This window comes from Phlebotomus papatasi, chromosome 3 (assembly GCF_024763615.1).
Source record: "Phlebotomus papatasi isolate M1 chromosome 3, Ppap_2.1, whole genome shotgun sequence".
Lineage (NCBI taxonomy): Eukaryota > Metazoa > Arthropoda > Insecta > Diptera > Psychodidae > Phlebotomus > Phlebotomus papatasi.
The window spans coordinates 38,128,835-38,154,752 of NC_077224.1; the positions used below are offsets into that span (position 1 = coordinate 38,128,835).

Here is a 25,918-nt window from a genome sequence, read left to right on the forward strand (position 1 = left end):
TCAGCTGTGTTATCATTAAGGATGAAGAAAAAAGCATATCACAAAATAATTATTTGAGGGGTCAGTCTCAGTCACTGAATTTAAAACAAACCCTTATTAACAATTCAGAAGGAAACTGTCTTAAATAAACGACTTGGTCTAAATAATTTATTATTTTAAAACTTTTACTTTAGTCAAATAATTCTTAAAAGAATACATTTCTGCTTCCTTTTAAATTTATACTACTCTATCCTTCAAGAATGAAACACACTTTAAGAAACATATATAACTATAGCCAACAACGCAAAATTACATGATTTTTTTTTATCCAATATCATACTTTTTCTATTAAACATGTCTCAAAAGATTTGATAGTGATTATACCCGCTATATAAAATTAAATTGCTATATTCTCTACGTAAACCTCTAATGATCCTATTTACTTTAATTTAAGAAAGAAGCGATATACATGTTCCCTTGATTTTAAAGTTTTTGATTTACATTTCGAATGAAATTTCACAAAAACGACGTTGCTTTGTTGCCGATTTTGTGGCCAAACGGTACGACATGTTGACATATGGTTTTTGACGACTTTCCCTATTAATTTGGTGTCGAAATATGTTTTATCTTCACAAATTTTATTTCTTTTTCAAGTCTAATGATTTTTGATTCATTTTTCAATATTTAACAACGGGTTATTCATAAACTAATAGAGTTGCTAGGGGTTCCCTGAGAGTTATTTGAAAAATGTTTGGGTTCCTTTTAGAAATATAATATATGGGTTCCTCGAGTTCCCTGAAAAGCTGTATATTTCCCCGAGTTCCACGTGAGTTTCCCGGATTTTCTATGGGTTCCCTGGCCAGATTGGCTCGAGTGTTCCTATATGAGTCACCTCTTGATTTTTAATAATTTTCAAGGTATTTCGACTGGAGATTCATTATTCATACCTATTTTTTAGGGGTCCATCTAAAAAATTATTGCCCCAATACGTATCTAATGATCGAAAAATTCACTATTTAAAATTTTTCGAGATCAAACATAAACTCTAAAAGCCCTGTTTATAAACCGATTAAACCGAATTAGGACTCATTTGAAAGACCTTGGAATCTCAAGCAGGTGTTAAACTGCTTCCAATAGATTGTGAATCGATAATGTACCGATAATGAAGATGTTTTGGAAAAATAAAGATTACACCTACATTATTTTATACTATACAGAAAAAATATTTTGTAAAAATGTTCGTAAATGTTCGTAAATCTTTATGAATTCCTATGGAGGATTTACATGTTCATAAATCGTATAATCTACAAACAAGTTCGTAAAAGTTTGTATACAAACATTGTTCGTAACATGATCACTTGACGAGCATTTTTTGTACTTTTATAAACATTTGACGGTAGATATTCGTAAACACACAAAAAATGTTCGTAAAATTTTGTCATTTGTTCGTAAATTTTTGTTTACCTGACGAACATTTTGCGAACATTTACGAACAAATGACAAAATTTAACGAACATTCTTTGGACGTTTACGAACATTTACGAATAAATGTTTGTAAAAGTACAAAAAATGCTCGTCAAGTGATCATGTAATGAACAATGTTTGTGGAAAAATACAAACTTTTACGAACTTGTTTGTAGGTTATACGATTTACGAGCATTCCGCAAGTACTCCATAGGAATTCACAAACATTTACGAACATTTTTACAAAATATTATTTTTTCTGTGTATGCAATATTGTATGCTGAATACTATTTTAGGTCATCTCTAAATCGATAAACATAGAAAATTGGAATAATGCAAAAAAAGCTCTCATAAAATACTCAAATATGTGAGCACGTATAGCTTTTGTTCATGAGTTGAATGAATTAACAACTTTATTTATCTAGGCGAATAATGCGATAGTATATTTTTCGTCAGCATCAAAGCCCCGCGACTGCGACTGAGCATTTCCTAAATCTAGGAGACTGACTCTATCATTTTAAGGTGAATGATCCAAAAAATATTGATAGATTAATGACATATTGTATGAAATGATCAATTAAGTAATTCATATCGTTAAATTTTGCAAATTTTAAAATGGACTATGAAAACTTTTAAATTTAATTATTTTGTGAAAGACCCACCACAAATTGAGAAAGACAGTGAAAATTTATTTTGGACTATAACTTCGAAGCTTCATTATGTCAGTCAATGAATCCATCTGAAATGCCATTGAATTTCAACTGAAAATGCAATTAAATTTTAATCTGAAGCGATTAACCCCTTGTAAATACTAGATTTTCCTGTTTTACTTATATGCAGATTGAAAATTTATATGCTAAAGTTACATGTTTTGTAAGACCATTTACAGAAATGTTAAAATGAAATCTCATTGCATGCCATTTGCAATCTTATCCCCAGTGAAATTGGGGCAAAGCTCTTTTCCATCCCAATGCTCAGCAAACTTCTTCCTCAGACTCACAAAATTTCTGTGTGGGGAAATTTGAGAAGAGTGGCACTTGAAAAACTGTTTAGCTTTTTTTTTTACCTTCCTTTCCACCTGCCAAAGAGATTGGCTCACCTCCCTCTCGACGCCAGGTGATTGTGGGTGTGGGAGAACCAGTGGCCGCACATTTCAGTGTCACATTGCTGCCTTCTCGGACTACCATGTCCGTGCTTGTGGGATAATCCAAAATATCCGGCGGAACTGCGTGGAGAGCGACAAATTCCCGAAAATCGTGCAAAAACAGACAAGATATTCATAAATTTATGTGGGAAATACGAGAGTAATCTCCTCAAAGTGATACTGATAAATGACTTTCCGGAAATACTATTAATTCTTCTAACAACTTTCAATGAGAGTTAAATTTTAGTTTTGATTTGAAAAAAAATATAGAGAAAAATATTCTGCACCTCCATCGAAACTTTTTTTTTTTAATCTTATTATCAATATCATCAATATTTATAGTTTCATATAATTTTTAAGAGGTATTTTCCAAAGTTTCATTATTGTATCTTATTTATTGAGAGCTACAATAGCATAAAAAATTACTAAGCTTGTGCAAGTTTATGGGAACTTTTTTACAAATTCATTTTACGGGTAAATGTGATAGAAATTTATTGAAAGTTAACAAAAATCTATTTACAACTTGACTTTCAACAAATCAGTAAAATTATAGGGTAAGTGCTCATAATTTTGGACAGTTTCTAAATTTGGACACTTTGAGGGTAAAATTGGACACTAAAAATAAATTAATTAAAATGATGGATTTTTATTCCAATATTTGATGAAAAATGAATTCTATCTAAATATATGTTCTTTTTGGAAGATTTTAACACTAAATACGTTAAATTTTGAATATGATTTGAGTTGAAATTGCTTTGTTGAAAATTCAGTGTGAGCAATTGCTTACGAGAAATATGACAGAACTTCGTGGCTTTACTTCAGTCTTATTTAGTTTTGGTGAAGTACTAACAAAGTTTGTTCGCTGTTTTTGAGTGATATTATTGAATAATCATTGAATATTGTGTTGATTCACGTTACTGATGATTTGTATATTTGACCTGAAGTGAGATTTGCCTTGTGAATTATATTTTTCGTGTGAAAAATGGGAAATTTTTTAAGACATTCACCAGTGAGGTGATGATTCTTATTTTGGACAGGTGTTTTTCTCACGAAATTTCGAGAAGTTTTAGCTTTTGTGATGACTAGGTTGGACAAATGCCTGGAGAAACAAAGGAGCATCATCTCTACGAAAGAGATGTAGCGAGAAATGCCTTGAAAGGCTCCCGGAAAGGTCAGGGAATGAGCGAATCCGCACGTACTTGGAGTACCGAAGTCAACTCACTTTAATGAATGATATGGAAAGTTTCTGGGCTTCTTGTGACATTCCACGTTTCTCTTACATGACCAGGAAGAGGACTTGGTAAGATTGGTTCATGAAATGAAGAACAATGGGCATTCTCTTGAGGTGGATTAGCTGTCCCAATTTACAGCCAAGTTGTCCAAATTAATAAACAAGTTGTCCAAAATAAGAGCCAAAGTCACCTCTACATATCAATTCATTTTTAAACGTATTAAAACTAATTTTAATAAAAATAAGACGATAAATAGCTTGCTAAGTTTCTAAACAACCCTTCTGAAAAGAGAGTAACAAGAAATGTTAATTAGTATAGAAAATATCGCACTTCAAACTTGGAACTTCGATGCTTATAAGCAGACTGTCCAAAATTATAAGCACTTCCCCTACATAAAAACAGTTGGAACGAAATGGAACAGATTAAAAACTGAGCCATGATCTTATAAAATAAAAAAAAACATGATTTTAGTGGGGACGGAGGGGGCGGGGGGAAGGCAAAAAAATAAAAGAACGTCTGGAAATATTGTTTTTTTATAGGGTCTCCGAAGAACAGAAGTTGATATCTATTACCATTTAAGCTCCAGGACGGTGACAAGTTGAAAAAAGTCGATTATATAACTGCTTTCTCTTTGAGTTCGAGCAGTAAAGAATAGGGGAAAGAGCACTACTTTCGGACGACTCAAGCTTCGAACAAATTCAATTTTTTCTCTATGTTCCTTAAGGCCTTGACAGACCTGAGAATGAGCCGAGAGACGGCTTAGTGTAACTATACTAGCGAAATAATGGTCAAACTACATTTCCATCATTTTCCACTAAGTCGTTTATCGGATCAAGTCGTAAGTGTGTCTGGGGCATTATGGATTTCACCCATATCTCCTTTCTGAAAATTTGAGACATTAAACTAGCTATTTCAATATAATATTATAATAGGCCAAATTCATTTATAACACATTAGAAAAACTGATTTGTGTGAAGCATAAATCGTCCGAAGCATAAATCGTCGTTCCCCTACTAATAATGATCAAGCAAATATTAGTGATTCAACTAACTTACAGCCGTTAAGGTATTTAATTCAAATAGAATATTACTCCGTTTAAGGCGCACTGCCCCCTAACGGGAGTATTAAGAAAAAGTGGCAGAGTGAGACGTAAACAGTCCAATAGTAATGCCCTAGACACATTTACAACTTAAACCGAGAGACGACTTATGGTAATGATCAAAATAATGATTAGATTACAGTTCCATTAGTTTCTGACTATTCCGTCTGTTGGCTTAAGCCGAGAAACGGCTTAGTTAGTGGGAAAATGATGGGAATTTAGTCAAATCACTATTTTGATTAAAATTACATTAAGCCGTTTCTTAACTTTAGTTGTAAGTATACCTGGGCATAAGGAGCCCGAAAACAAAAACTTTGAATTAATTAGTATTTCCTGCTTTTATACATGGTTAAAAATCAGTTTTTCATTCTTTCAAAATCAAGCATAGCAAGGACTGGGAAAAAAGTTTAAAGAAATCACAAAGGTAAATCTTAATAGACAAAAGATATGGAGCAATATATGAAGTTTAGAAAACCACTCTAATAAAACTTTTTCACAATAAAAGACAATTTGCAAACTACGATATTACGAGAATTATAGAAGAATACTTAGAATGAGTTATGCGAATGTAATATTTAATATGAGAAATATTTCTTTAAAATTTTTAAATAATTGTTTTTCAAACTGAATGTATTGCTAACAACAATTAAGTTCTATTTTGACAACTATTTAATGAGCGGTTGATATTTGAAAACAAGGATGTTCAAAACTTCTACCCCGTGATTTTAAGATCAATCGGAGATGGTTGATCATTACGCAGCATTACAATAGCTGTGATTATAAAAAATACCATTGCTTTCATGCTTTATATTTGGAGAAACCATAAGAGCTCTTATAGATGGGGGCAGATAGGGTGCGTGGTTGTTGTTTTCCACTTAAATATGCATAGTTTTGAATTCGAATAAAAAAAAAATCTGTATTCGACAAGAGCAACAAACTTTTGCAAAATCAAACCTATAAAAAATGTAATTTATTGATGCAGTATTATTATTGGAAATGGAAAATGTAAAACCCACTTAGAACTTCGAACAAGACATTAAGTTCGCATTCTCTAACTACCATCAATAAAAACTACACTTATGTACATTGGAACTTTTAATCCAGTTCTCCCATAAAACCCGTTTTTATGACTAGCATGTGCTTTTCTTTCGTCAAATTAAAAACTAAAAACACCAGAGATCACCCACCCACCCTTCCATGAAAATATCTCAGGATATTACCCAGTGAGAGTGCAGAATAAGCCTCTAAATGGGATTTAAAAAAGAACTTAAAACATTTTAGATTTAAGGGAAATAGAGCAGAAGGATACCTACATAGAAATTTTTGTGGATTTTCAAATAAAGGTCTGATTATGTATATAGTATGAAATTTTTCTCCCGCTGACACTAATAGTAAACAGCAGGAATCCTTCTCTCAATTTTCTGTGCAGTTTCTCTCTAATTCATCAACACTGTTGCAAAGACTCACCCACAACGTCCAAGTACCCAACTTGATTCTTCATGGGATCCGTGTTTATTTGACACATGTACCACCCCTGCAGGGTTAGAAAAAAAAACAGGAAGTATGAGAAGAAATGTCTTGAGGGTATTGGCGTAAGATTCTTGGGATGGAGATGGTGAAATCTATACCACAGGAATGCAATCAGAGTTGAACACATAAAGCAGAAAAGAATCCAGATAAATTCGGGTTAAAATCCGCTTGTAAAAGAAATAGATAAAAAAATTGACTTTTTAAAATTTTCCAGATCGAAAAGGGGTAGGGCACGCCCCTGGCAAGTTGCCTGAAATTTGAAGCCACTTTCTTATATTTCGATTTAAATTTATATGGGATTTTTTTGCACTCGCGACCGTTACGCTAAATATCTAAAAAGTGAGAAGTTTTTCCGTATTATAAGATATCTTTCCGTATAGAGGAATAAATATACTAAATTTTTGTTTAAATACATATTTTCCTCGGAGCACTGTGAGCTGAGTCCGAGATCAATTTAGGAAATTGGCTTCAAATAGCTCCATATAAAAAAATTAATTTGCCACATGCTTGGGGTAGGGTAAGTGTACCAAATTCCGGCATTGTGGCATGGAAACGTCAAAGTATTAAGGGGAGGTGGGGCTACTTTAAGCTGTGGGGTTATATTGTTATACGACTTTTCCGCCTAGTCCTAAATGAAACTGGTCCTTACAATTATTTTATTTGGATCCATAACTATTTTGTGTATCCAAATTACATAATGTTAAAACCCAGTTTCCATTAGAAATATGCGAAAAAATCGTATAACAATGTAGCCCCACCTCCCCCTAAGTCTGAAATGTAATACTCTTAATATAAATTATTTTTTGTTACTTTTTTAAGATGTGTTGCTTGGATCCTTGTAGATAGTTTATCGTCTTTGTTTTCTCTAAAATCATTCTTAATACATTTTAAAAAGAATGAAAATATAGACATAGCTTTGGGTCGGCCACCTTGATTCTCATCATGGTGTCACATAATAAGATTAATATTAAGATTAATACTTTCTGACCTGCGAGAAAGGCAAAAAAGATAGCAAGTGTTTTATCCGTTTTATCATGCCTCTCTCACATTACTCCACTGTGTACACAGTTGGCAGTCCTTGAATTGCTCGAATACTGACCGAATCACACTTGGCACGCATGAAAAATTGCTCGAATTACTTGTAATTCAATTCAAAAAACAATTAATACGATCAGTAATATCTTACTCATCGTATTACTCCACATAGAGTGCACTCTTTCTAACACACATATTTTTCCATTTGAAATTTTGCATACTCTACACCTCTCTTTCCATCTTTTCTTACTCAAGCCTCATTCACATGATGAAAGAATACATAAGAAAAAGTACGTAAACCAAAATAGAGCAATCTGATTGGCTGAGGCTTATGCATTTTTACATAGAAATTTTTCATAAAAGATGATTTAATTCTCAATTTAATTCCCAACTGTTCCTAATTGCATTTGAATCAGATGCGCGCGAACAAATCAGCTGTCAAATCAGTTGTGCGGTGCGTGAGACAATGTTTTGTTTTTCCAGTGCGTGAAAATTCACGAATGCGCGAGAAAATGATTGAATATGGGCTAAGGAGTATTCCAATGTCCTCGTGTGTGATATCAAGTGAAAGACTCAGATTAGTGATGTGTCGTGAATTGACGGAAAGAGTGTGCTGGTGGAGAGAAGTGTCGTGTTTTGATCGAGGAAATGGAAGCGTAGAGCTCCGTGTTCTGGGCCTTGAGGTGTGAATAAGTGGTTATCCCTGGGCCCAGGACAACAATATGTTATCCTGAACGATAACCCGACATCCTGGAGGAAACAGAAGCAGCAGCAAAACAAATGGAAAACTACTCCACGACTCCAGAAACAGAAGACTGCAAATTTTCCTCAAAATTTTGAGAAATGAAGTGTCCAGCCAGAGTGAATCTTCAAGGAAGCTTATGTGCTCAGAATCCCATCCGGAGGGGAGTACCTGGAATTGCAAGACTCTAGGAGGATCTCTTACCACTTGTGACAACAGGTAAGAAGATGCAATAATTGTTTATGTAACGGGGAAAACCACAAAGAATATCAAGTGTAGTACGTGTGGTAGTATGGGAAATTGTTTATTTTGAGCTTCCAAGAGTTAAGGGGCTTCTCAATCAGAAAAAAGTACTGATTTTTGAAAAATTATTCATTACATTTTTAAAATCTTTCTGTTTTTCAGAAACAGCTGCGTGATTTTATGGGGGTTTACTAAATACTAAAAAATGCAAGGAAGCTCTACGAGACGCATAAATGTTAGCAGTTTGTGTGACGTTGGCGTTTTATATACCCTTCCAATAAGAACTTCGTAACAGCAGAAAAAAGATTACTTAATACACTTCTGAAATACCTGGAAATACCTTTTTAGAAGAAAAGGAATCATATGTATGATTTATTAAAAGAAAAATAGAGAAAGTATTTCACTTCAAAATTAATTTATTCTTAATAAATTCTTTCAAGTTTCAAAAAAAACAAGCGTCAAAATAAATCTTTTTTTCTACACTCATACTTCTTTTCATTTTCATTTGAAACTGCTCTTTTACTTCTTATTGTTCTTCAAGGGTTCGATATCAGTTCTTAAAAAATGTTTCTGGATGATCAGTCCTCCATTTCAATATTTCTAATTATATCTTGGAAAAGATCAAAAGCTTTATATTGCTTGTCCCGACTCCAGTGTCTCAAGCGAATTTCAATAAATTTTCCAATTGTGGCTGCTGCTTCGGCTTCTTCACTGGCCTTATTTTCCTCAATTGGTTTTACGGCTGCGGCCAAGGATTCTTTTATTGTTGTAATTAATTCTTTCCTTTCATTTTCGTGCGCAATTTGTGTATTGAAGCGCTTTCGTTTTGCAGTTGGAAACTCATCTGATCTTTCAGCACGTGGTAGAATTTGGACTGGGCGTTGCGTTACATTTCCGGATGAAGGAAAATGAGGTCGACTGGGTCCTCTTGTTGGTAACGTTGGACGGCTTTGACTTGGCGTAGATGGCTGTGACAAATTTCCTGTAGTTCCCGTTTGATGTTGAAAATTTTGCCTCGATGTTGAGGGTTGCGCGAGATTTTCTCTGGAGGTCAGTGGGATATCCGTTCGTGATGTTGAAGACTGTGACTTATTCTGTTTTGATGAAGAGAGATGTATATTATTCTGCTCTTCCCTTGATGCTTGGTTGGAGAGTTGGTGCGACGTTGAAGGTTGTTGTAAGACATTATCTTCGTTAATCAAAGACTGAGAGGTGAATGGGTCCACGGAGAAGTCCAAAAAGTTGTCCTCAAAATCTTCTACTTCATAATTCATTGGTTCCTTGACTTCCCTATTTTCAGTTTCATTCAAAGATTCATTGTCCAGTAAAATAACATCAGTATTGTCATCATTTTCAAATGGCACTGTTGGCAAATTTATAGTAAAAAATAAGTGTAGAAATATGAATATAATTATTAATGTGCATAAATATACTTTCTGAAACAACTCTTTTTCTGAATGTCCCATCAAGAAAAGCAAGTATTGGGTAGAATTTCCATGTATTTGGTTTTTGCTTCACTCCACCCCCGGATCCCGATTTTGGCGCACAACTTTTCATAACTTTCTTTATACGGATGTATTTAGCTCGTATTGCACTCCAGCACTTCTGAACATCCTGTGGTGATCTATTGATCACATTCCCAATTTCTGTGAATACATAATCTCGTTTCACAATGTCATGGTAATCTTCGTGTGAAAGATCCCAAATGAACGGGTATTGATGCACAAAATTAATTATCTTCTCCTGTTCCGAATGACTAAAACTGTTCATTTTTCGAATATTTTAGAACTGATCAAATTTCCGGGAGAACACTATAATTTTGATGACTAGCGGACTTGCGATACTTAAAAGCACACCAACTGTTTTCGAAACGTTTTGACTTTATAAGCCTATACTAGAACCAAAACCCTATAAGAGAACATACAATATGGCCAATAAGACAAATCTATTGAAATTCCAGTGACAATTCTGTATATACTCCATGGAGATTCTCTACTATACTGTAGTTGGAAAATACTGGACAATATTGATTAAATATTGATTTAGATTTTTCCAATACTTTAGAAATCATTTACAAGAGTTCTTCAAAAATATTCATTATCATTATAGTTAAAAAGAAGTTTAAAATGTAATCAGAGATATTAAAGCTTGTATTAGTATAAAAGAGATTTATTGCGAGAAGTTTATAGTTTTGGAGCGTATTTTTGTGGAATAAATGAGTTTTGAAAGTATACTACTGCTACTATAAAGTATTGTTCTTCTGTATATATTATTTTAAAATGAATTATAGATGTGTAGTATTTCCTTATATTAACAGGGTATTTTAATAATGTTTTAAAAATTCTTTAAGATAATCCCTTACATCACTTGCATTGTTTGAAACATTACTTGTTGCCAAGCGGACATCTCTTAGAAGAGGAACAAGCCTTGCATCCACGGTTTCACTTCTCCATTGACCCTCAATTAATCTTCCATTAACTTCTCTATCAACATAATTTGGAGGGGCATATGTTTCAGAATTGCTTGTGCATAACAAGTTATGCAAAACCACAGTCCCTTTTATAATTAGATCAACTGTTCTGGGAAGCGCACAAATCTCCCTATGATATATGCGCCATCGTGCAGTTAGAATGCCAAAGGCATTTTCGACAACTCGTCGTGCCCGGGAGAGTCTATAATTGAAATTTTGCCGATCAGCGTCAAGGTATCTACCGGGGTAGGGTATCATCGAGTAATTTCTTAACCCGAAAGCTTCATCTCCTATCAGAAAATACGGAATATTCCTTTGACCTTCCAATATTGGTGTTGGTTCAGGTAAATCCATTCCTCCAGATGCCAATCTGTTACCAAGCTCAGAGTAAGCCAAGACACCTGCGTCTGACGAAGATCCGTAAGCTCCTATATTTACATATAGGAAACGGTAATGTGCATCGGATATGCCCAAAAGAATGATTGAGTAGTATCCCTTGTAACAATAAAATAAGGATCCACTATGAGGAGGAGCTCTGATGCGGCACTGCTTCCCGTCGATAGCTCCACACACATGTGGAAAATTCCAGTATATTTGAAACTCTTGTGATATATCAAGCCAAGTATCAGATGTCAAAGATCAAAATGCATATGGAGACAATATGCTCCAAATGAGCTCACATACTTCTGGAATAATTCCACAAATGGTAGATACCCCAACTCTGAAGCTCGAAGCAAGAGTAAAATAATTATCCCCAGTTGCCAAATGCCTTTAGTGAACGTAAATAATATGAAGTTATAAATACAATTTTATCATGAAAATTTAGTACTTCAATTACTTTGCAAAATGTTGTGAATTACCTGACCGTAATAAAAAGTCTCAATTTAGGGGATAGTGGCTCTCTGGCAACATATCTTCTTTCTAGAAATGGAGATAGTTTTCCATATATCCACTGGAATTGATCATAGTTCATTCTGGTGAAGCTGAAGTACCAGTCTGGATCACGAAACTCCATTTCGCGAACTAAAGTTTCGCAAAACCCTAATCTTTTCCGCTTCAAAATAATTGGGCGAACCCACCAACGCCTTCTATTACTGCTGCGAAGTTCTTCTTCTTGGAGTGATAGTAGGAGATAATACAGATTAACTCCGAGCTCACACAAGTTACCAACGTTTACAAGTCTCGTTGAGTTTGCCATTCTGTAGAGTTGATCAACACTGAATACATCGATGTCAGTTATACTTTAGTGCAAGCCCCAAATCCCCCAGATCACCATAAAAAATCTTTAATGTGACTACTACGCCATCTATTGAGAACATCTCATGAGAAATCATAAAATACATTCGTAAATGATTTTTTTGTATTTAAAGAACGTGATTATGTGAATCCGATAAAATAAATAAAATAAATAAATAAAATAAGATAAAATAAATAAAAATAAATCCGATAAAAATAGTTTTTATATTATATTCAAAATATTACAATTTTTTTCAAATTCTTGTACAAGATCTGCAATCAAATAAATATCCACAGTCGAAAAGTGAATAATAAACCGTTTCTTTTTCAGTCTCTTAAATCTGAAATCCTCAAATTCGAACGACGACGTTTGAATTTAAAATACCAATTGTGGGGTTATGTTAAAAAAAATGTTTTGTGGCTGAAAGTCGTATTTCGTGCTGCACCCAATGAATATTTACATACATTATGAGCGATGAAAATGAAAAGGAAGTTCGTCATTACGAAGATTTGTTAGAAAGTACAAGCATTTGATTCAAAGTACAATTTTAATCCCACATAAAGTCCGTTATTTTTGAAAATATCGTTCGAATTTGGGAGGTGAGAAATGTCAATAATACCCCTCAAGCGTTCGAATTTGGAAGACGTACTTTAGATTTGATTTCTTTTTAATTTATTTTTTTAATATTATTTATTTATTTATTATTTATTACTATTGACTCTAATTATTCACACAAACTAAACTATAATACATATTAATACTGCAACGATGGGTATCCTTTATACTCCTTCCCTGCAAAAAAAGAAAGAAGCAAGGAATAGTAATTTTATTTTGAAAGGTTTTTTTTTAATATATTAACCAGAGAGAACCTAACCAAAAATAAAATCGGAAAATAATATTTTATAAGAAAATGCTCATATGAAATATCAAAGAATTAACTTTTTGTCGAATAAAAAAATAGAGAATAGAGATTGTTTGTATATACTCATTAATTAATTAATTATGTCTTAAAAATATCGTTAAACATATTGTTTTTTTCCTAATAATTAGGAAACCCACAAATAATCATTCAAGTATTTCTGGAAAATTTTGAAAAGATTTTACTGAGAAATGAATTGTTTTATATATAAAAAAAAATCAGTACTTTTTTCTGATTGAGAAGCCCCTTAACTCTTGGAAGCTCAAAATAAACAATTTCCCATACTACCACACGTACTACACTTGATATTCTTTGTGGTTTTCCCCGTTACATAAACAATTATTGCATCTTCTTACCTGTTGTCACAAGTGGTAAGAGATCCTCCTAGAGTCTTGCAATTCCAGGTACTCCCCTCCGGATGGGATTCTGAGCACATAAGCTTCCTTGAAGATTCACTCTGGCTGGACACTTCATTTCTCAAAATTTTGAGGAAAATTTGCAGTCTTCTGTTTCTGGAGTCGTGGAGTAGTTTTCCATTTGTTTTGCTGCTGCTTCTGTTTCCTCCAGGATGTCGGGTTATCGTTCAGGATAACATATTGTTGTCCTGGGCCCAGGGATAACCACTTATTCACACCTCAAGGCCCAGAACACGGAGCTCTACGCTTCCATTTCCTCGATCAAAACACGACACTTCTCTCCACCAGCACACTCTTTCCGTCAATTCACGACACATCACTAATCTGAGTCTTTCACTTGATATCACACACGAGGACATTGGAATACTCCTTAGCCCATATTCAATCATTTTCTCGCGCATTCGTGAATTTTCACGCACTGGAAAAACAAAACATTGTCTCACGCACCGCACAACTGTTGACAGCTGATTTGTTCGCGCGCATCTGATTCAAATGCAATTAGGAACAGTTGGGAATTAAATTGAGAATTGCAAAGTAAAATTTCTTATGCAACTTTTCATCATGTGAATCCAGCTTTAGTATTAATTTTATATGTGACACCACGGTTATAGTTCATTGCCCATCCGAAATTTTTCCAAAGTCTTTTCACATCATCATATTCGTCAAAACGACATTTTTCAGTTGGATCAGCAATTATAGTAACTTCCGCATCGCCTCATCAGCAGTTGGTGTATGGTATGTGTAATTTTATGTTGTTAGAAGAAGTGCTGATGGGGCGATGAGGAAGTTACGACAATTGCTGAACCAAATGACGCATTTTTTGCATTGTTAATCTCTAGTGTATGCAAAACTAGAAATTAATGGAAATTTGAGGCACAAAAGAAGTGGCCGAAATAGTAAGCTGGCCGAAATTTGGTACAGCTACCCTACCGGAGATGGTAGCTTTTAGTTTCTATCTCCTAATATTGGTGATTCGCTAACAAAAACAGGAAATATATTACAAATTTGGTAGTTCATGTCATATATTTCTAGCATTATCATCTTATAAGATGATAGTACAAGAAGGCCCATAGTCCTTTATCTAGAACATACTCAACTCTGATTGCGATTAATTGCTTCATATAGATAGTAGAGAAAACATTGTGATGATACTCACCTTGTCTGACTCCTTAACATCACGAATCTTGAGCACCCATGATCTCTTCTCAGCGTGCGTGATGCTCATTCGATGATTCTTCGTAATAACATGATTCTGAATCGTGAGAATTGTTTGCGTGTCCACACGAAGCCACGCAATCTGGAAAACAGGTAGTTTGAAAAAGGAAGTGTGAGTGAAAATAAATATTATATTTCGAAACACTCCATGAGGAACTAATTACCAAAATTCAACCAACTCTATCCATATTCCCACACACTTTCCCACTCCGCCAATCAATTTCACACTTCATTCTGGGCGGAATCAGCCACAAATCCTGTGGGTTTTGCCCCACATTTTGCCATCCCACTACCCCCTAAATCTCTTTCTCTACCCTTCCTCCAAAAAGCTCAACCACATGAATTTAAATATTTTTCCTCGCTCATCGTGTGCACCGAGGAGATAGGAGTGCGTCAATGGGGGCCATTCCCCACTACAGCAAATTGTATTTGCGTGACACTCGCAAAAATGTCATGCCACAGTGCCCGCCAAAAAGCCGCACAATTCGATTGGCAAGAATGCCAGATGAAAAGAGACCTTTATAATTATGCGAATGTTTCAGCGGGAAAGATGAGCATATTCATTTGAGTACAGAGCTTTTCAACATAAATTGCGAGTTCTGTCAGTGATTTCTGTGATATGTTAAGGTATTATGAGCTCAGCAAATAAAGCTTTCGGCAATACTGAAAGAGTCCTTGTCACAAAAACAATGGCGAAGTATTCCAACTTCGCTAATTGCTCGAATTCGTGATAGGTTATAACCAAAAGTAGTTTTACATTATTGAAATTTAATAAAGTTGTTCAGCAGCTCAACTTATTAGGATAAGCCTCGTACTCATGAATTTGAGTATTTCGCAGTCTTAATCTGCTTTATAATATCTCTAAAGTTCATCAATGCACAAACAATTTGAACCAAAGCATGTCTTTCTCTACGTTTTTAACCAATTGTGGCCACTTCTTAAGCACTGCATGGTCCAAATTGATCCATTGTTATAGCAAATCCCATTAAACATATTAGGAGAATGCTTTAAAGCTTCGTACATACTCTGGCTTCAAATACTTCATATTTTTCCCATATTCCTTTGATGAATGTGACTTAATTTTACTTCTTGAACTCCACAAAGAGAGAGCAGTATCAATAATACCTCGAATTTGATATATATATATATATATATATATATATATATATATATATATATATATATATATATATATATATATATATATATTGACTCTTTACCCCCTAAGGATTTGTAAGATTTTTGGAAATCTGAAATTTCGAGTTTTTTTGTGTCACGCTTTTTGTTCGTTTGTCCATCTGGCTGTTACCAGATCTAGAGATCAAACGGTTAAAGATTAAGGCCTGGAACTTTCCGGAAACCCCCCATAGCTCGACTCTGTTCGACTTTGCCAGTTTAGAAGAGATTAGAACCGGTTCAGTCTTGTCAGTAAGTCCAAAACCTTTCCAACTTGCCCAATTATGATACCATTCGGTTGATAAACGTACTTTCTAGAGCCCTTTTAACCTTTAACCTTAAAAAATCATTTTTAACAATGATTAAACGATTTCCTTATGATTTGATTATGAGTTTAAAACGTGGCAGAGATTAAAGTAAAGCAAATTTTTGCTTGTACAATTGATTTCAAGTAAAACAGAATAAAAATTGTTTCTTTTTACTATTTTTGTCAGACAAAAGACTAAGTAAGGTAAAGTGCCCTCGCTAGACCGGCGAATCGACTTGATATTTTTACAAGTCTCCAATTATTTGCTATATAGTAATTTTTTAAGCTCAAAAATGGCGAATTTTAAATTCCCATAATGAAAATTAATTTTAATTATTTTTTTTATATTTCCAATTTTTTTTAAGCAAAACCGTTTTAGAACAAGAAACTACGATTCTCAAACAAAATATTTTTCTTTAGAGTGAAAATTATCTGTCATTGGTATCGTCAGAAAAATTACTTAAATTTTTGAGCTATTTTTGTCCCTATCGTTCATAGAGACAAAAAATATACCAAATCAGATTCTGTTGGCTTTTCCAAGGTTAGATGTAAGACGTTTTACAAGTTTTGTTTATCGGTTTCATTTTTATTGCTAATTTTCGGTCAGCGAAAACTGTCTCGTCGTTAAAGGGTTAACCCTGTCAGTCTTATTCTAAGATTGTGAATCCATTTTTGGATTTAAATTTTGTTTTTGTCCAGAAATTGGTGTGAGATAATTATTTATAAGAACATATTTAAATATTTAATTCTGTCTCCTTTAAAAAAATCTTTTCACAATGAGTTGGTCCCCGAAAAAGTTCCAATGAGTGACATTTTCTACACAAAATCAGCGAATTAATTAAAAAGTTAAAAAATATATATTAATAATAATTTATTTAATACTATTAATTAATCTATTGAAAATCTATATTGAATAATTTTAATAATCTATTATTTACAATAATATTAACATGGATATTAATTTGAAGCACTTTGTTCAGCTTTTCATGCAAAATAATTTCAGTTCAGGATAAAATTATACTAAATTTTGGTGAAAATTAATGAGAATATACTAATTTCCAAAACGTTTATATTCCAATTTTGGATTTTGATGAAAATCTATCCTAATTGCTTTAATATTTTCCACGAATCATCAAATATAAACAATTATATGAAATCTATCTCAATTTATTGTGTATGATTTATATGCACTTTATATTTGAAAAGTGTTAAATGCGTATCTATTTTCAAAATTTTGTACAATATTAATTGCTTATTAATTACTTTATGAAATTATCCCACTTATTTATCATCGAAGACCTTGAAGCATTCATTACTTTTAGAAGCAAGAGGTTTTCTCTAGTTCTTCGGTAAATTAATTGATAAAGTGAAATTATGTTGCTTCTCGATGTTAAGGCAAAAAAAATTTCCCACGTGTAGCCCTATGGGGAAAATTCTTATATTTGGTGCGTGTGCTATACAAGGGATTTCTATCAATTTCCATCGTCAGCTTGGGGCTTGGGGGTGGGTTTAGCACCTCCCCAAAAAAATCGCACTGCAACAGCTGCGATCTAGAAGCATCGCATGGCGATAATGTGATGACAAACTCAATAACAATTAATTATGTTCAGTGCGTGACAACAACAATTTTGGATGCTTTATCTAAATTACGTTGACTATCTCTCACTTGTGGCGCGCTCTTCATGTGGTTTTTGGCGAGATGGTGGTCATTGAGGTTTTCCCCGCCTTCCATCCACAAAAACCTCTTTTGCTTTTTTTTCCCTCCAACTTACACCACTTGGTGATGAAAACCAGAAGGAACGAGGAAAATTCCAAGGGAGAAACAGTGAGAACAAAAGCACTTTGATCTAATTACATTTCTTTCGGGGGAGCGCTTCCTCCTTATCACAGTCTCCTATCAACAATTTTTTTCCCTCTCCAAAGCATCATTCCATCTTCTGGCCTTTTCACTATTTTCCCTCTGACTTTTCATTGTCACCAGAGTCATACATTGGGATTTCTTCGAGTTCTGACAATGTTTTTTGTGTGTGTGAAAATTCAAGATTGGCGCCACGATGGAGAGACCCAATTGAAGGTGGGATATTTGAGGAACAACGCAAGACATCAACTAAAGAAATACGAAGGAAATGGATGGGTGGTAAATGTCCGTTAAAGCCACCACCCTAATGGATTTCAATTTACTCTCTTAGGGGTGGAAAAAGAAAAGGAAGAAATTCCGCGGACGTAAATTTGTGTGAGAGAATGACAGGAAGTATTTCGTCTTCCTGTTGATTACATGCTTTTGCCCTCTCCCACAAGCCAATGCTAATTGATATCATGGAGAAAATAACCACCCGGTTGAACAATAAATCGTCAAGGGATGCCCACTCTTGCCTTCGAACGCCTCGCGACGCCGGGGATGACATTTTAATGATTTTAATGATTCGCAACTCATGTATAAGCCAGGGGGAGACATTTTTTAATGTGGTGTAGCATAATGTGCTGGACAGATCTATGGCTTAAGTCTATAGACAGATTAATGTAATTTAATCAAAATAATGTTTAGAGTACGTTTCTGGTATTTTCCTACTAAGCCATCTCTCGGCCTTAAGCTGTAAATCTGTCTAGGGCATAAGGACCCAAATAGACTCATTCTGATCCTTGGGAATATTTAGCCTGTAAAATTTTAGTAGAAGAGGATCAAGTAAAGGAAATTTATACAAAGGTCCTCTAATCGGTGGCCCTAAGCCGTCAGTGTACGACAGTTTGGGATAAATTTTTACTGCTAAATTTTACAGGCTAAATATTCTATTTAGTCTGTTTGGGCCTTTAAAGACAAATCACACCATAGATGAAAATTTTATAATTTCCTTTCCTTTAATTTCCATTAAGAATTCTATTTTTCGCACATTTCTAAACTCTGAGAGAAATCCGAAAAAGTTAAAATAACATTCCGGAAATGTTAATTTTACCCTGCAGTATTGATCCGAAAATGGTCTAAATATTACCCTTTTTAGGTGTATTATGGGTTAAAGTTACCCTTCTTTCATGTTGATTTTACCCTTAAAAGGTGTAAAATTAACATGAAAAATGTTGATATATTTTTACACCCAAAAAGTGTTAAAGTTATGACGAAAAAAAGTTAATCGCAGCCTCTTTTCTTCTCAGTGAAGAAATCTGGACATAGCTATATAATTTAATTCAGATCCACAATTATTCTGTCTATTTAAAATCTATTTAAAGTTCAGCTTCCTTTAGAAATATACGAAAAATAATTTTCAATGTAGCCCCAGGTCAACACAGCCCTACAGCAAATTTGCATCGCAAGTATCCAAAGTCAGTGAATTATTCAGGACATCCCACTCCTAACCTTCGCAACTTGTCTGTGTGTCTCCCACAGCTCCATATACCCATCTAGGGTACTATTCCTAAGAATATGGCATTGGGTGTAAAATTTTTAAACTTACACCTATAATTCGGAAGGCCAGAGCATAAGTAAAAGCCTGTACTGGGATCGAGTGTTGTTGGTGTTAAGGTTAAAAATGAGAAAGAAAGCAGAAAAGCCTAATCTTACTCTCCCTAAATCCAGATGCCATTCTTGCCTAAAGGTTAATTCACAAAAGACCTACGTCTGCTAATAGAGAGACTCCTGGAGATGCAACAACCTGTCAACCGAATCCTCCGTGATTCCGTGGTTCAATTGATGTCGGCTGCTATGGGAGCATTTAGCTAGGCAAACCGCTATCGGATTTCTTGAAATTTACGAAGCAGAACATCCTCTATAAGGGGATGAGACCTAAGAATCACCCCTTGAACAGTGAGGACATGGAAATGCACAAATTACTGTCGCCACCACAACCTCATCAACCACATCAACCATCTCATCAATTCTGATATTAAATCTGGGTTATTCCACCCATTGAGGAGTTAAAATTCTGCAACAAAATATCACTTAGGAAGGTTCTGATGTTTTTATTCCATGTAGGCTATATATGAGTTTCTCCATCCCACAGAGTAAAATTGGTTCAACAGGGTGCAATTGTCATTGAAATGGTCTCTTATCCAAATTCGTAACAATACTTTTAAAGTACCGTCGTTGCGGGTGACTTTGCACTCGGGGGGTGACTTTGCACTCTGCTGTTCGTGAGACTTTGAACAATTTTAGCACTTATTGATAGCCTTCGCCGATCCGGTCTACCATGTCAAAGTATATAGGGATATGTTGTGTACCAAGTAAGGTACAATGATCCCCAAAAGGATTCTTGTAGTTTCAGTAATAGTCAATGAAATGCTAATATAGGTATTTTGTCAAAAAACGGCTCCGTGAAAAAGTTATCTGAAGGTACAATTCCAAAATCGATTTCAGAGTAGCAAATTGTCTAAATCCAATCTAAATTTATCTGGCTAGAATAATCCACTTCGATTTTGTTGATTATTTTTATTAAAATATTTTTTTCCCTATTATCTTCCTAAGAACGCATGATTTATGTTATAAAATTGCATATAAAGATCTTTCTAAAGCTTTATTATAGAAGTATTTGGCTAAAAATTATCCAATTTTGTGGGAACTTAAGATAAAATGACCGAGATCTACAAGATGGAATGGTCGCCATCTTGATTTGACGTTTTTATCCGCCATTTTGAATAACTGTCAAAACAAAAATCTCATCCGATTGAGCTGAAATTTTAGTATGTTCTAGCTGATATCAAGGCCTTTTCAGAACATATATAAAATCCGACCTAGGTCAAGTGATTATCTGGATATAGGGGCTCCAAGTTCAAAATTTTGACAATTTTATGAATACAGAACTACAGGGAGCTTCTTTTATCGAAACCATCAGAAAAAAGACAGCGTTATCGTTAGGCGATGAGATCTAACAAACAAACAAAAAGAATAGTAATGTTTTTGTTTATAACAGCGCATTATTTGAGAATCTTATAAATTGTTTTCGCAAAGATGAAAAATAAAAAATTAATTAAATGTTACTTCTCGTTTATTTATTTTTTAATTATGTTAAACTAAATAAATATATAAAATAAAAGTCTCAACCATTTTTAATGGTTACTGAAGCATTTCGTTTACATTTCAAATATTGAAGATTAAAAAATAAAGACCACCAAAATATGAGTATTGCAAAATTTTAAACTTCGAGCCTCTGTATCTAGGTAGATACTTGACGTAGACTGGAACATAGATACGTTTTGAAAAGGCCTTGACATCAGCTACAACATACTAAAATTTCAACCCAATCGGACCAGTTTTAGGGTTTGACAGTTATTCAAAATGGCGGACAGAAACGTTAAATCAAGATGGCGACCACGTCATCTTGTAGATCTCGTGCATCTTATCCTTAGATGTGAAGATCTTCATTGTCGTTTATTATCAGAAATTGATGATTTTTTAGTATTTATTAAAAAGTGCAAAGTCACCCGCACCTTATCCCAAGTGCAAGCCTTTTTTCTTGATTTTTTTTAACATAGTAAAATTTTATAAAATTAATGTTAGTGGCACAAAATCCATTCATTAATAACTGAATACAAATAATTTTACCCATTCACCCCCTTCCCTTCACTTTAACTATCCACTTTTAGAGGGTAAAGTTGAAAAACAGCGAAAAAACGTGCAAAGTCACCAGCAACGACGGTATTAATTATTGCCTAAATAATAATTTATTATATAAAATATGGTGTACCCCTTTGACTTAAACTTAAGAGAACCTTGTTAGAGCAATTCACTTTGACCAAAATCACAAGATATTATTTGATCTAAGAGAATCAGAACAAGCATAAACTATACGTACTCTTACAGCTTCTTAAAATGATTGATTGTCAGTCTCATTAAGAAAATATTTCACATAGTAAATGAAAATTTGTCTGTCTTAAAAGATACTATGTATTTACTAATTAAATTTTATATTGAATTCTTGAACATAAGTATTGTAGAAAGTTTTCACTGTGTTATTTTATCTCTGAGTCATAGTAAAATTCTTGATTAGTATTTTTCTTTTGATAATTCTTGGTAGCAGGATTTATTAACAAGACATCGCAGGGGGCAGATTCAGTAGACAAGTGAGGATTATCAAATGAAAAATTTGTAAACTACCGGTCGGATTCTTAGGTTGGAAGGATTGATAGGAAATTGGCTCTGTTAAGCAACTGGCCACCACACCTTCTAGTACCCAGCCAGATTCCCCCGAGAGACCCAAGTCCACACGTCCTTCTTCTCTGACGTTCTAGACCGGACTGACTCTCGGCTCTCCAGCTTATAGGTACAGTGACAAAGACCCTGAAGGCAATGACACCGCAACGGCTTAGAAGCGGCCCAGGGACGGATATAAATAGTAACGTTTATAACTGCCAGGATTTTTGCAACGTATACCATTCATTGGAAATAATAGGTTTACAAATTGTAGTGAAAATAGTGATGAGCCATAAAGTTTAAGCAACATTAGTAGCTGCCGTAGTTCAGTGGTTTATTCGAAAGCTAAAAATACTATAAAACTGGGAACGCAATGACTTAAATAGCAGAGTTCTATCTTGGTGTTGTAAAGGTCCAGTGTTCAAACCCTGATTGAGTTTTCCAAATGAGACTTCGAAATCACTCAAGGGTAGTTAGAAGATAAATTTCCCATTAAGATCTACCTACAGTTATTCGACTTTAGAATTAACATGATCTTCTTTCTTGCCCAATATTCAATTGTCTCTTGAGTATCTAAGCGAATACTTCATTTAAAAGTTATAATAACATTGAATTATTCCTAATATCTTTTAATAATTAAACTATAACATAATATAATATAATATATAACGTATAACAACTATATTTTTTCAAATTTTCATTTAAAAATTTAAAAAAAATAGCCTATGGGACCTGATTTTCGGAGATGTTTTTGAAAAAGAAAGTTACTTTTCAGTGGATAAGATTTTTCGAAGAAAAATCATCAATCGACAAGGTTCGCCTGAAGAAAATGTTCATAAAAATTTGGAAGAAATAAGTCAAACATAATTTTTGACTTATTTCACACCAAGTTTCGTCTTGTAGAATAAGTTGTGAATCAGTAAACATAAAATCGTTCGTTCAAGGACTAATTTGACCAGTTCAACTCATCAGCTAACGAGAAATATTTGGTTTTTGGGTATCAAATAAAACAATTCTAAGAAATCTTCTCTACCGAAAAGCATATTTTAAAAAACAAAAATCTCCAAAAGTCAGGACTCAATGGTTGATATTTTTTAAAATTTTTAAATGAAAATTTCAGAAAATATAGTTTAAATGTTATACTTTTATATATTCTTAAGAGCTTATGCTTATTTACAGAAAATATTCTGTTTTTTAGTTTTCTTTACTAACATAACCCCTTAAGATAATAAAAATAAACGAATATCATAAAATCGAAAATTTGTAATTGGGTTTTCAAAAAATTTCCGAGACTGACAATTCAATTCTGAAGACAATAAACTTCTATCCCTTGAATTCGATGTACAGTGCCCGCTCTCTAATCAGGATCGGTGTAATCCGGACGAGTTATCGACGGTTACATTTAAAATAATTTTGAGGTCATGTATGCATGTGTCTTCACCAATGAAAATGAATTATCCTGTGATGTTTTTTGTTTAATAAATTAAGTATAATAGCATAGAATTCTCTAATTATGTCTTTTTAATCTTCTTTAAAAATTTTATTCTAATTCTACAAAAAAAATCTTGTATTATATTTTTGAGACTTTGAACAAATTCAAAAAATCCATCCGGATTACGAAGCGGGCACTGTATTAACTTTTTCACATTTTTCCCGCCAATTGTACAAAATCGTAAAAACAAGAAAAGGAGAAAAACGTGCTTTAAGTTTTAGATGTTTGCCCTAGTGCTTGAAAATCTAATCTACTCGGAGCTCCTTTGCATCATCTTTTGCATCATTGAAAATACTTCGTGTCGACTTCTAATATTTTTTGTATATTCTTAGATAGTTTATCTTTCGATTTAGGCAATCAAAAATCGAAATTTTTAACTTTATAATTAGGGAAACCTGCTTAATGGATGATTCGTGTTGTGTTATTATTATTATTAGGGGAAACTGCGGCACCATAAATCGAATACGGGGTAGAACCACACACTCAGAGTTGTTAATCATATATTAGACTTGAGAGAACGATACCTAGAGGAATTTATGGGCATTATAAGGATGCTTGTCGATTGAAGAAATGTTCGAGATACTCCAAGTTGTTTAGAAAGGGACAGATAATCCTAACCGGCTTATGTAGGTGAGATTCTTAACGTGAGCTAACTCGGAGTGCATGCAAATTCGATTTAGAGCTGAAGTTGGGAGACGCCATTCAGTTATCTTGAATCAAATTCGTGAAATTATACAAATTTTGTATTTAAACCAAAATATCAAGGATTTGGATGAACTGACAGAAAAGTGATATATGGGTGAAATGTAGACCAGAATGTTCTCTATAATTTTCTCATAGAACATGATCTCATCGATTACTCAGAAGCCAAGATAAGCGAGGTTTTTTGTTTCTTAACTCGTTTTTTCATCCAGAGTTCCCCAAGTAGTCATTTGTTGAACTTCAACTATATCAAAGAATTCTTGTATTTTGCGGGACTTTCCATTTAAACCCCTATTTTAAGTGTCTTGGTGGAGTAGAGGCAGTCAAATTGGCATCTGAGTGATTTCAAAGCGTTATTATGGGAAAAATCAATTTTTTCACACTTAAACGGCAAAATCGGAGTGATAGCGTAGTCTGAGTGGAAAATGATGTATGGACGAAATGTAGAGACAAATGTGCTCTACAATTATGTCGAAGTAATCATCAAAATCGGTTCAGCGACAGTCGAGATAATTGAGGTTATGTGATATTGAAATTGGTTTTTCGACTGTGGCGCCCCTGGTGTTGGTCCCACGAAGTTCAAATATTCTAGAAAGTTGTAGTATTTGGTGAGATCTTTCGTTTAAGCCCTCATTCATCAAAATCGGTCACATAGAACCGGAGATATGATTTTTTGAATTTCGTGAACTTTGACCCCTCATATCTCCGGTTCTGTTTTAACCACAGCGCACATACGCACCATTTTGGAAACGTCCTAGACTGGACTACAACATACTAAAATTTCATTAACTTGCACAATGCCATTTTTGAGAAAAGTGACTTTGAATTTCGATGAATTTTGACGCTATCACAGCGCCACCTGTGGTGACTTTTTGAACTTCCATCTGAAAGTGCTCATCGAGACGAAACAAAAAAGGTAAAATTTAGGTCGCTATGTTAATTAGAACCGGAGATAGAGGCCGGTCAATGTTCGAACTTTGACCCCTTATAGCTCGGGTCAGGGGTTATGGATCGACTTAAGGTTTTTTTTGTTTGATAGGTATAATCAACGGCTACAACATACTAAAATTTCAGCCCGATTGCATAAGGAATTTTTGAGTTATTTAACTTTTAAGATTTAAAAATTTTCTTTTTAAAAAAAGCGCCCCTAGCGGTGGTTTTATGAACTTGCGATGTTAGAACGGGAAGTGGCATTTCACGAGAGCTTTCCAAAAAGCCCTCACTTTTTAAATTCTGACAATTAGAACCGGAGTTATGGCCATTTTAAGAAAATTTTTTTGGACCCTTATAGCTCGGGTCAGGGGGGTCGGGGGACCTTAAGTTTGATATTGATGGAAAGCTCTAAGGCCCAGCTATAACATACTAAAATTTGAGCCCGCTCGATGCCACAGGGGCGGA

The 25,918-nt window shown here is 34.1% G+C and overlaps 1 protein-coding gene across 2 annotated transcripts in view; it reads right to left on the reverse strand.

Annotated features, from left to right (window-relative positions):
- The window catches only part of LOC129805545 (opioid-binding protein/cell adhesion molecule homolog), a 142,389-nt gene that overhangs the window by 36,223 nt on the left and 80,248 nt on the right, over nt 1-25,918 (reverse strand). For both annotated transcript variants that reach the window (XM_055853529.1, XM_055853528.1), the window contains exons 4-6: nt 14,667-14,807; nt 6,386-6,452; nt 2,510-2,668 (exon numbers count right to left, since the gene is read on the reverse strand). In XM_055853529.1, the coding sequence (XP_055709504.1) occupies nt 2,510-2,668; nt 6,386-6,452; nt 14,667-14,807 (367 nt within the window). The remainder of the gene's footprint in view (nt 1-2,509; nt 2,669-6,385; nt 6,453-14,666; nt 14,808-25,918) is intronic.